We start from the raw sequence: 12,500 nt of genomic DNA, 5'->3' as shown, positions 1-12,500 counted from the left end.
ATACTGGACCTCCTAACCAACAGGCCACAGTGTGTTAGGTTAGGCAACCACACCTCCTCTACCCTCCCTAGGTTTCTGGGTGTCCGCATCTCAGAGGACCTCTCTTGGATCTTCAACACCTCAACCCTGGTCAAGAAGGCACACCAGTGTCTCTTCTTCCTGAGGAGACTGAAGAAAATCCACACGTCTCCTCTGATCCTGGTGAACTTCTACCGCTGCATCACAGTTTGGTGTGAGCTGCTCTGTCTCAGACCTGGAAAGCACTGCAGAGGGTCTTAAAAACTGCCAAACGCATCACACCGGTACTCCACTCCCGGCCATGGAGACCGTCCACACCTCAAGCGCTGCCTGCGGAGGACGAGCAGCATCATCGGGGACTCCTCCTCACACCCCGACCACAGACTGTGAGCCCTCCTCCCCTCTGGGAGGCGCTATAGGAGTCTCTGTTCCAGGACCAGCAGGCTCAGGAACAGCTTCTTCCCCCTCAGCTGTCACCTTACTGAACTCTACACCACGGTGAACCCCCCCCCCCCCCAGAGTGTAGGTGTTCCAGATGTTGGTGAAGCTCTCCATGGGCTCAGGCGTTACTACAGGACGTTACATGACTAGAGGACGTTACTAGAGGACTCACCTCCAGAGTGTAGGTGTTCCAGATGTTGGTGAAGCTCTCCATGGTCTCAGACGCAGTCTGCTCGTCCATGTTGAGCTCCTGACACAACGTCTCCAGACTCCTCCGGACGGAGCTCTCCTCCATCCTCCCGCACTCAGAGTCGGACGACTCTTCGCCCCGCATTCCTTAAAATGATTTAGTTTAGATTAAAAAGTTTAATTTAATAAAAAAACAATCCTCCACAGGTTTAAAAACACGACGCCAGCTTCCCCCCCACCAAAACACACACACACACACACACACGCACACACAGCACAACACAACACGACCCGGCGGACTTCCGCTAACCATCCCGCCCACAATGCATCGCGTTGGCGGGAAAACAAGCTTCGACCAATCAGAAGCGACGAGAGCGTTGCCCCATCCTCCCCGATAGCGGCTCCGCTGCGTACAAGACACGGGATCACAACGATTGGTTCCTTGTCAGGCACGTGACGGGTGTCGTCCAATCACGCTCACGCAGCTGTAGCGGGTCATTTAACTGAGCTCAGCGCTGTGTGAGGAAAGAGAGCAGCTTCAGAGCGTAACAAATATGATGTGTATCATCATTTATATGTTATAGTCACATACTTTAACGTGTGCAGCTTACATGTTTGTCAAACACAGAAATACAGTTAATTAGTGGTGAATTTAAGAGAATATTCGTATTGATATAATTACCTGTAAATATCGTGTGAGGATTATAGCAGTTGAACTAGATTATTAAAACATAAATATCAGGTGAATGTCATTAATAAATACAGTTAGATCAGAGACTTATGAGGAGCTACACAAACTGTGAAGAACGTTTAATGATCTTAAGTAAATATGATTTAAGAAAACAAAAAAAGGAAACAGGAACATCTGTGGAGTGTTCAGGTGACCTGAAGACACCTGTAACATCTGCGTTTCCTCTGGAACCTTCCAGAAACATGTCGGGGGTTCATAAGGAGGAGGAGCTAAGGAACGAGGAATCTAAGGAAAGGTATCATCGGGATGCCATTACACCGGGAGATGAGGAAGATGTCGGCTGTCAGACTTCAGCTCCTGGTTTTGTGCGTCTGTCTGCGGACTTTCTCTGGAACAACAAGTCAACATGAACACGGTGAGACCGTTCATGTTCGGTTACTACTCGTAGTTTATTTAACGGAACACGGATTTACGACTGACTCTAAACTACTCCGGTGTTTCTATCGTCACAGTCTGTCTCCGTGTTCAGCTCCTGTATAACATGTTGTAAACGAGTTTAAATGAAGACGCGTCTAACAGCAGAGTTGTGATGTTTAAGAGTTCCCTGTGCGCATGTCTCCGTTTAAATGACGTTTTAAAACACGGTGACGTTGAAGAAACGGTGCCTGAACCGATACTTAAAAAAAACAAAACACACAAAACAACGATTGACGACATTAAAGAAGGCTTTTTTTTATTGCAATGCAATTTGTTTCCTTCAAATTGAACAATATATGAACTGTTTGAAGTATACTATAAATATAAATAAATACAAAACACTTCAAACTACAGCTTCAAACTTTTTAACTTCAAACCATGAACAATATATTAACTGTTAACAACAGTTTACAGCATACTTAAATAAATATAAATACACTTCAGCAATTCTTTTGCAGAAATATGAGCATATTTGCCTCGGCACCGAAAGGCACCGAAAGGAAGCACCGAAATGTGCGTTGCGTTAGGTCCGGTAGGCACCGGTTGTATAGGAACCGGTTGGCACCGGTTTTCGGTACCCAACCCTACTGGTGAGTGGTTGAGCGTGAGAGGCTGCGGGGGCTCGAAATGGTGTAAATATCGACGGGACAGCGCTCTGCTGCAACTTATCAAGTCATCATGAAAACGACAACAAATAAGATGTATAGTTGTGTGTATTTATTTTATGATTTGAACGTCTTCCAGGCTCTTTCCTCACGAGATGAGGTCACTTCATATCATCTATTTACTTGTTTTTGTCAAAACATCCTCGATGACAAAAATCAAATATTTGATGAATGAATAAATAAATATCCTCTGATTTCAAGTTTGTTTTGTGTTCCATCTTTAACCCTTAATGTTTCTGTGTAAATATAATAAGACAGCTGAACGCACGTGGGCCGTCCTCTTTGTTTACCTTTTTTTTTACGTCTCCACGTGTACGTCTCCACGGGGTTACCCCTTGTTTAACGTCACGTTGCTATGACTTGTGGGTAATTCCCTTAGGCTAAGTCAGCATACCGTGCTGACTTACAGAAAGGGTTCATAAAGGGCTCAAAATGATGAATAAATAAGGCAAATAATGTCCATCTTACTTCACGGGTACTTTTACTTTCTGCACTTAAAGTACATTTTGCTGATAATAACGTACTCAACTAAGGTTTTGAATGCAGGTATTTACTCGTAACGGATTGTTTCATCAGTATTAGTACGTTTACTGCAGTGAAGGATCTGACTGGTGGCACAGAGACGTGAACCCTCGGCTACAGTAGTGATTAAATAGTTATATAGTCATGTAACACAACAGGTTCCACTTACAGGACAAATGACCAGGTGACACAGGCAACAGTTCATTAGTGTTTATTAAGCAGCAATACGAACAGAACACAATGTTCTTTAAATACAACCATCATGTCCCGTTCCTTCTTTTTTTTTTAAGAAAACTTTATTTAATTTATACAAAATCTACAGTTCTACAAATGCATACAGGATTCACAAGTACAGCCATAAAAAGACAAAGACAAATACAAAGACAAAAAAAAAGTGCTGTGTGCTCGGGTCCAAAGTCCAACAAATACCACGGGAGGGACCGGTTCTTACCAACAGTTCTCCTCCCGAGTTCAGTGAGTGTGTTTCACCACCATGTTGCCGTCCATTACAGTCTGTCTTATTACCATCGTACATCTGGTTTCCCATAGTTTAAAACATGTGATGCTAACAATGAGCTGGTAAAGTTCTTTTTGTTTAACCCTCCTGTTATGTTGCGGGTCAAATTGACCCGTTTGAAAATCTAGAAAAAAGTAGTTTAAAAGTACTTTTTCTGTATGAAACTTCTTCTGCTTGCCTTAATTAGTGTGATCGTTTAAAAAAAATAAAATAAAATATCATGCATTTGCAACAACCCCCCGCAGTGAAAATGGAGGCTATCAGGGGTCAGAAGTGTCAAGTTTAGACCATTTCTTTGAAAAAGAAAGTTTCAAAATGTACAAAATATTTAGAAATAAATAGTGTTATGGTAGACTAATGCAATTTATATCTAGGTTTTTCCAAAGTACCTAAAAAAAAAAATGGTTTGAAGATATATTTTTCATGAGAACGAGTGAGTTATCCTGATTGAACTATGATCTATGGAGGGGTGAATAACTCCATTCCACTAAATACTGATTGAGTTGTTAGTAATGGAGTTGGTGATGAAGTATAAACTATATTTATTAGGATTTTTTTTTGGTTTCTGACCACTTCTGGATGATTAAACATGCACCGGGAACATTATTGCTGTACCTAAGAAACGAACATAACAGGAGGGTTAACGGACATCTTGTCATCAAACACTGCAGACATTACAGATGCATAGTTCACACTGAAAACCAGGCCGAGGCCTTGAAGCGAGCCCCACACCTGTTTGCGCTCTGTAGCGGTCCATGAACAGGTGATTCTGTGTTTCGTCCTCATCACAATGCATCACGGGACATTTTTTTTAGTGTTGACGTAACAGCTCCATAACACAGTGGCTCTTACAGCGAGTCTAACTCACTGACGTGAGCCATCGGACGTCTAATAAAGTCCACAAAGAGTCTCCAACATGAACAACCCGTGTTTACGTTTACGGTTCGGCCACATGCTGCTGTAGCCGCCAGCTAACGCTACAAGCTAACATGCTAACGCTACAAGCTAGCAGCCTCGCCGGCATGGTGAGCGTCACAACATGATGCTAATGGAGCATTTTTCGGTTTGCAATATTGTTACCCAGTAGTTCAAGTACTTGCAGAGTATGTCGTTAGCGTGAAGCCTCGTTCATTCCGTCAGCTCGCGCACGTCGCTCCTCAGGTCTCGTGCCGTCTCCAACCTGCGCATGCGTAATATGACTTTGTAGAAATACGTTCAAAGTAACCAGTATCCGTCTCTTTCAACCTACAACTGAACAAACCATCAACATTTTAGAACAAAGTGGTGTTTTGTGACACGTTGATGATTTAACCGGTTGAAAAGACGGTGAAAATAGGTCTTAAATTCATCTTATTTCGAGATAAGATATTATATAAGATATTTTATATAATTATGATGGCTCAAATATACTTTAGTTCTTACAGAATGAAAGGTATCCATAAATAATGAGACTACTGTGCCTGTATCTGAAATACAGTTTTCTGCTTTTAACTCTAATCATTGTGATTCAAATGTTATTTTCGTTCCAGATGTGGTTAAAGTGTTTGTGACGGAAGGGAGTGACGTCATGTTGCCCTGTTCTCTGGAGAACGAGAACATCGTACCGGAACAGTTCCACTGGAGGACAGACGGACAGAAGGAGGTGTTCCAGTACAAGGCCGGCTCCCATCACAACAACGGGCGTCCGGGTCAAGATGAGCTGTTTAAAGGACGAGTCACACATTTACCGCATGAACTGAAACACGGAAACGCCTCCATAATCCTCTCAGAGACCAAGGCGACCGACAGCGGACGCTACATCTGTGAGTTTCCTCTTCTGCAGCCGGGGAAACGGAGAGTCATCAAGCTTGTTGTTGGTGAGTTCTTTAATTTGTGAAGATCTCCAACTGTCCTTTTAGGTTTGAGATCAAACTCTTTCTTTTGTCCATTCGTTCTTCTTCATATCCAACATGTTGTGAAAACTGAAACTCTGGAACCCTCTGGATATAAAAGGGTTCTCAGTAGAACTCCCTGGGCGTGTTGTAGATGAAACTCTCGGGATATAAAAGGGTTCTCAGTAGAACCCCCTGGGCGTGTTGTAGATGAAACTCTCGGGATATAAAAGGGTTATCAGTAGAACCCCCTGGGCGTGTTGTAGATGAAACCCTCGGTATATAAAAGGGTTCTCAGTAGAACCCCCTGGCTGTGTTGTAAATGAAACCCTCGGGATATAAAAGGGTTCTCAGCAGAACCCCCTGGGCGTGTTGTAGATGAAACCCTCGGGATATAAAAGGGTTCTCAGTAGAACCCCCTGGCTGTGTTGTAGATGAAACCCTCGGGATATAAAAGGGTTCTCAGTAGAACCCCCTGCGTTTGTTGTAGATGAAACTCGGGATATAAAAGGGTTCTCAGTAGAACCCCCTGCGTTTGTTGTAGATGAAACTCGGGATATAAAAGGGTTCTCAGTAGAACCCCCTGGGCGTGTTGTAGATGAAACTCTCGGGATATAAAAGGGTTCTCAGTAGAACCCCCTGGGCGTGTTGTAGATGAAACTCTCGGGATATAAAAGGGTTCTCAGTAGAACCCCCTGGGCAGGTTTATGTTAGAACCCTTAGAAGGTGTAAAGGTTCTGGATAGAACCGCTCATAGGGGGCTCTGGGTGGAACCTTTCGCAGATGTATTTTATAGATGTATTTACACTTGTCTTTTCTCTGCTGTATCTACACAAGCTAACATTAAACCGATGTGAATCATGTGTGTGCATCGTGTTCTCTACATTAATAACTAACTGCTGGTTTGAACTCTGTGTTTACAGCTGCAGCTCCAAAGGTCTTCATCACTCTGCTCGATGTCACAGAGTCGATGGTGTGGCTGCGGTGTGACGTTCAGGGTGCTTCTCCAGAACCCGAGGTCGAGTGGCGGGACGGAGACGGGAACGTCCTTCCCGCCGAAGAACCACAGGTGTCAGAAAGAGGAGGCGGCTTCAACGTCGCCCTCGGAGCCAAGGTGACGAAGGCCGGCCGCTACCGCTGCGTCGCCACGCAGGAGGACGTGGGTCACGTGACCGACGCGCACATCGATGTGTCAGGTGAGGTTCATCCCACCGCTGTTTTACCTGCACGTCATTTCAGACGGCCACATGATGTAATAGATTTCAGGAGCATGGTTCTCTTAGGTTCTAACCAATGAGGATGTTCATGATATGACTTTCACTTGGTTTTTCTAACGTGTTCCAGAGAAACTGTTTGAGAACCGGCACAGCAGAGGGTGCTGGACCTTTTGTGGTTTGTTGGATTCTTCATGCTGAAAATCAGCTAGATCATCACAATTAATCCAACTGAAGGTGAGTTTATATAATGGATAGTTTCAACACATCCATAGTGTGCAGACATCCACAGAATGTCTTCTCTGATGATTCGTAGTCCACTAACACTGAAACGATTGAGTCGACTCGGCGATTACTCGTCGAAGAGTAAACTTGGACCACCGTGTTGTTTATGAATCAATGTTTTTGTTCATCTGAATCTTTTCTGTGAATTATAAAAGTTGACTTCATGTATTTCTGTTTGTCTTTTCTTCTGCAGGGAAACTGTTGATCCACCGTTCCTTCAGAGACATTACATTACATTACATTACAGTCATTTAGCAGACGCTTTTATCCAAAGCGACTTACAATAAGTGCATTCAACATTGGTAATCAAAAGAACCACTGTGAACCACTGTGGGGCCAGGACAGAGAACAGACGTGACCGAGTCGACAGGAAGTCTTGATTTATGAAATGTTTGTTTCATCTGATTGTTAAAAGACAAATCCTGATCAAAAGATATTTATATATGTCACATTTATTTAAATCGTATAGATCAAATCAAAATGTTGAATTTAAAAAAAAAACTTAATTTATTTATATATTTATTATTTTGACGACCTGAAACGTCACCAGCAAAGGAATTCTGAAGAATACAACTTTATTTAAACATTTAAAACAAACTGTTACAGCCCAAACTGTTCATGTGTGACTTTATATTTATCATTGATCAGAAGGTTTATGTGTCGATGTTTTTACCTCTAAACTGCCTTTAATGTCTTTTTAAATTAAATAAAATGTTTAAATCTTTTCAGCGCTGCTTTATTTCTGCACAAAAAACAGACGACAGAGATTTGTATTTATCCAGGTTTGTTTATTTAACAATTCAAACAAAAACAACCCTAAAGAACAAGAGTTCAACAACACAAATGGAACTCTGGTCCTTTTGTATGAATAAATTATGAGACGATGAGAAACCTGCTGATGTATCGTTACTACTAAGAGAAGAGTACTTCTACATCATCACCACGGAGAGAAGAGTACTTCTACATGAGTTATATACAGCAGTTTATTAGTTGTGAACTAGAAGAGAACAGGAGAAAATAAAAAGGAAAACGTTTTCTTTATTCTAAACCAGGTTAAGAGGAGAACCTCCTCCTGGCTCCGATTGGCTGGAGGACAGGAAGTTGTTGTTGCGAGTGGAAAAGCAGGAAGTGCTACATGAACATGTCGTCATAGCCGGGGGGGGGCATGTGGTCCGGATCCGGCCTAAAAAACAAAAACGCATCATCGTCATATTTTACTTGAAACTTCTGTTTCCTTTTTTTTTTTTTTTTAAACTGTATTTATTGTTTTATAGGAACAACTTGAAAATTTCGCAAGAAATTTTGACAGTGTGGCTGCTACTGCCCAAAGACGTCGTAATATATACACATATACACACTCTAATATTACCGGTAGTATCACTGAGGTTCAATTGAGATATCGCTTCTCTCTTTTCTGTATTTTAGATTGATACTCTTGGACTGAGTCTTGTGTTTGTGACGGACCGTCTTGAGCTTGAGAGCAGATGTTGCTTCATAGAAACGTTTGTGTGTCACTGGTTACCATGAGAGAGAAGACTCTGCCGAACGCTCTGATGTGTTTTTCATGTTTGTGGTGTTAAAAATGTGAGCTCCAGAGCAAAATACAAAACTGTAACCGTCTGCTTTCTTTGACAAATTAGTTGTCAGATTTAACATGGAGTCTAATGGAGCAGTCGGTTGGAGTTCATGTCGCTCTGCGGCTCTTTGAGCCAAATGTGTAAGTCTGTTGGATTCCAATGACGCATGACTGCGACCAGCACAACATGTTCTACGTTTTGACCAAAAATGGTGAATAAAGAGTAAAACCTGTGGGACCTGGAGCACTCTGACCGTTATGCCCTCACTCTAGAGCGGAACATTCGGTGCAATACACACCCATTATAAAATGTGAAACGGACCCAAAATGTTCCTGAAACTTAAACGTTGACTTCGTTAAAACTGTGCTAGCTATAGCTATAGATATATATATATATATATAGCTATAGATATATATATATAGCTATAGATATATATATATATATATATATAATAAACATAATTATTATGTATATATATCCTGACCTCGATGTCAAGACATCTATTTATATTTATAAAAAAATACTTTTACTTCTGCTTGAAGTATTAATTGTAACAGTAGAATAAAACTGAAGTAGAAATGGGAGAAAAGGATAAATAATAATAATACTCCATGGTATTAAAATATAATGAATCAGTTTGTGTGTTTTCTGCTCTGATTATTGGATTTGTTCACACAAACAGAGCGTTAAACCTTCATCGTGTTATTATTTATTATCCATCATCTGAGATGGTCGGCTTCACCGTTCTGAACCAGGACCTTCAGAAGCTGATGGAGGAAGGTTCAGGAGGCTGCAGATGTTTCAACGTCAGATATTATATTTCATATCTCTCAGTATCTGAGTAGAGTAGGTCGGATGGGACTGACTGAGTGTGTGTGTAGATGTGTGTGTGTGTGTGAGTGTGTCTCTTACCTGGGTCTGAATCGTCCCGGGGCTCCAAACGGGTCAAAGCGAGCCCCTGGAGGAACCGCTCCAGGAGGCAGGATGTCTGGGATCCCACTAGAGGGATCGAACCCGGAGCGAGGAAAGCCGGACCTCAAGGGGTCCACGATCATCCCCCCACCACCACGGGTCCTGAGGGGGGGGTAAACATCAGAGAGACGCTCTTGTCACTGAAACAGGAAGTTGTTCCTGTTTAAATCTAAGCTTCCTGTTTCTTTGACCAATGACAGCTGTTTTCTTCTTCTCTTATTATTAATCTGTGTCTCAGAGGATCTGTGTCTCTGTCATTCAAACATTGAGTCTTCATGACTTTATAGTTTCTGTAAAATGATTTATTAATCAGGATTCATCACGAGAGACAAACTCACCCGAAAGGATCCAGATCCGCTCCTCCTGCTGCGAACGGAGGAACCACGGGGTCACGCCTGAGAACAGAAAGCTATTTATTAACATTATATTACATTATTGTTATTATATTATATTATTATTATTATTATTATAATAAGAGTCATAACGTTTCTACAATGTTAATATCTGCTGCATGTGACTGTCTCTGTAAACTGAGTGTCTTTTAGTTTGAAGGTGATGATGAGACCTGATGAAGATTTAAACAACGTGGATTAATCACAGAGGATGAAGGTAGAGACACCTCTCCCTCTCCCCCTCTCCTCCATCTCTCAATCTCTCCCCCTCCCCCTCTCCTCCTCCTCCCCCTCCATCTCTCAATCTCTTCTCCTCCATATCTCCATCTCTCCTCCTCCTCCATACCTCCTCCCCCTCCATCTCTCCTCCGTGTCTCCTCCTCCATATCTCCTCCCCCTCCATCTCTCCTCCATATCCCCTCCTCCATCTCTCAATCTCTCCTCCTCCATATCTCCTCCTCCACCTCTCATCTCTCTCATCTCTCCTCCTGCTCCTCAGGTTCTTGAAGTTCCTTGTATCAGCTGGTGTTTAGAGTAGAGATCTGATTGGATAACACTCGATGATGTAGGGGAGGAGCTCTGTGTCTCCTCGTTAACTCTTGTTGTAGAATCAATCAATCAATCACTGATCCAGACCTGAATCCAGACCTGTTTTAAGTCCTTTATGCGTTTCTGTGATTAAAACACTGTGTTCCACAAGAAGGTAGTATTGATGTGATAAAGTACGAGTACACTAAGGAGTACTTGTCTCAGACAGACCAGTGGGGGGGCGGTCCCTGGCGAGGCTGTCTGTTGGGGATACGTAGAGGGTCGCTGTCCTCCCGTCTTCGTCTCTGCTCCTCCTCCTCCTCCCCCCTCTGACTCCTCCTCTGTCCCGTGGGTCTGTCCCGGGACGGCAGCAGCTGAGTCCTCACCTTCTCCGTCAAACCGTCCGCGTCCTTAAACACACTGCAGAGGACAGCTCGTCTTCAACTGCAGCTGAAGAAACGCTACGGACTACTTCAAAATAAAAGCTCTCTGTGTAACTAACACACACGCACGCACACACACACACACCTGTTGAATGTGTGTAGCTGGTCAGAGTCCACGTGATCGCTGATGTTCACCGTCAGGTCTGACACCTGCTGAGTGCTGGAGTTCTTCTCTCACACACACACACACACACACACACACACACACACACACAAGAGATACATACCTGTTAGACGTCTGCTTTTCAAAATAAAACACATCCCACAGACAATAGACAGCCGGTACTTTGTATACTCCTGTATCGGACGTGTGTTGAGGTCAATGAGACGTTCTCACCATCAGGTTGAAGATCAGAGTGGAGTCGACAGCGATGGCTTTGAGCAGCTGAGAGTCTCCGTCTTCAGATTTGTACCTCAGGCTGTACAACTCTTTGTTTCTGCTCCAGTCAGCAGGAAGCAGCTCGGACCTCCGGTCACTGCTGAGAGGCTGAGGACACAACATCAGGTACTACATACTGTACTACATACTGTACGACAGACCTCGGCTCACTGCTGAGAGGCTGAGGACACAACATCAGGTACTACATACTGTACTACAGACCTCAGAGGTACATATTGTACTTTCTACTGTACTACGTCTCAGAGGTACATATTGTATGTATAATATATGAACCATTGCTGTAGAATAAAACTTTTTACTGATCAATCAATAAGTACAGTTAGCTGATATACTTGTAGTGGAGTATTTTCACAGTGTTGTATTAATACTTTTACTGTAGTACAGGGTCTGAATATCCTTCTTCTTCGTTGGTGTGATGGGAGGTACAACACTCAGTTAGCTAGCAGCTAACTAAAGATGACATGACAGTTTTTAGGAGCTCGTCACAGAATCTCTATTTTAAATGAACTTCTGGTTGATTCTGCATCAAACCCGGAGGTTCATTCAAACAAAGATGAAATATTATTACAGTTCAGTACAGCTAGATGACGTCATTGATGCTCCTTTAGGAAGCTAACGCTAATCTAAACGGCGATGTCACCGATGACAGAACTCCATTGAAGAACAAGTCGGTTTAATGTATTGCTGTATAGTTACGGTCAATTCTCTGAATAAAAACAGAAGACACATAGTAACTCGAACAGCTTAAGAGCAGGTCTTCAATTCGGCGTATAAATAATTCACAAAGCAGTAAGTATTTATCGTAAACTATAGTTCCGCTTCCGTTGATCAGAAGAAAGACCGCGATGTTGACAACCAATAACAGCGTTAAACGGCTGGTGTTTTAAAGGGAGTCTGGTGCGTCGTCGTCTCCGCAGACAGCGTTAATGACGTCACCGTTACGTTGTTTTAGATGACGTTAGCTCATTGTACCTCGTCTCCGGACCCGATGCACCGGTACCCGCTCTTTATCATCTCCCAGTGAACGAAGCACACCACGGCGTCCTGAGGACAGCTCACTTTACCGCCCACACACGCGTACAACACCTCCAGGCCCGCCATGTTTGTTTGGTCTGATGATCACAACATCGACTCAGAGAAGAAATGAAAACGAAAGTCTTCTTCTTCTTCTGTTTCGAGGTTTACTATTGGCAAACAAAGAATTGGTGCATTACCGCCACCAACTGGTATGGAGTGTGGATTACTATGTCTAATAAAATAAAATAAAATAAAATAAAATAAAATACGAAAGTATTCAC

At 42.8% G+C, this 12,500-nt stretch overlaps 3 protein-coding genes across 4 annotated transcripts in view; 1 reads left to right on the top strand and 2 right to left on the bottom strand.

Annotated features, from left to right (window-relative positions):
* rbl1 (retinoblastoma-like 1 (p107)) overlaps window positions 1-946 on the bottom strand; it is a 13,726-nt gene extending 12,780 nt beyond the window's left edge. The window contains 1 exon segment of the mRNA XM_068719930.1: window positions 632-946. Coding sequence (XP_068576031.1) covers window positions 632-793 — 162 coding nt within the window. The 5' untranslated portion in view covers window positions 794-946.
* Window positions 947-4,329: 3,383 nt separating this feature from the next.
* On the top strand, window positions 4,330-7,531 carry LOC137879309 (butyrophilin subfamily 3 member A2-like). 2 transcript variants are annotated; one of them, XM_068719929.1, is made up of 5 exons: window positions 4,330-4,545; window positions 5,050-5,376; window positions 6,315-6,587; window positions 6,736-6,842; window positions 7,084-7,531. In XM_068719929.1, exons 2-4 carry the CDS (start codon window positions 5,088-5,090, stop codon window positions 6,804-6,806), a joined length of 633 nt encoding a protein of 210 aa, XP_068576030.1. In that variant the 5' UTR covers window positions 4,330-4,545; window positions 5,050-5,087; the 3' UTR covers window positions 6,807-6,842; window positions 7,084-7,531. The 2 variants fall into 2 exon arrangements, with proteins under 2 accessions (XP_068576030.1, XP_068576029.1); XM_068719928.1 differs by lacking the exon at window positions 4,330-4,545 and adding an exon at window positions 4,858-4,952.
* A 126-nt stretch (window positions 7,532-7,657) lies between these two features.
* Window positions 7,658-12,391, bottom strand: psmf1 (proteasome inhibitor subunit 1). Its single transcript, XM_068719935.1, has 7 exons — window positions 12,175-12,391; window positions 11,140-11,289; window positions 10,888-10,970; window positions 10,591-10,779; window positions 9,778-9,834; window positions 9,380-9,541; window positions 7,658-8,073 (listed from the first exon to the last, which is right to left on the bottom strand). The coding sequence occupies exons 1-7, from the start codon at window positions 12,301-12,303 to the stop codon at window positions 8,022-8,024; spliced, it is 822 nt and encodes a 273-aa protein (XP_068576036.1). The 5' UTR covers window positions 12,304-12,391; the 3' UTR covers window positions 7,658-8,021.
* Window positions 12,392-12,500: the final 109 nt, after the last annotated feature.

Source organism: Cebidichthys violaceus, unplaced genomic scaffold (genome assembly GCF_023349555.1).
Source record: "Cebidichthys violaceus isolate CVI_PGR_0920_01 unplaced genomic scaffold, fCebVio1.0.p SCAF_243, whole genome shotgun sequence".
Lineage (NCBI taxonomy): Eukaryota > Metazoa > Chordata > Actinopteri > Perciformes > Stichaeidae > Cebidichthys > Cebidichthys violaceus.
The sequence above is the reverse complement of the archived record's forward strand: the minus strand, read 5'-3'. Positions and strand labels throughout refer to the sequence as shown.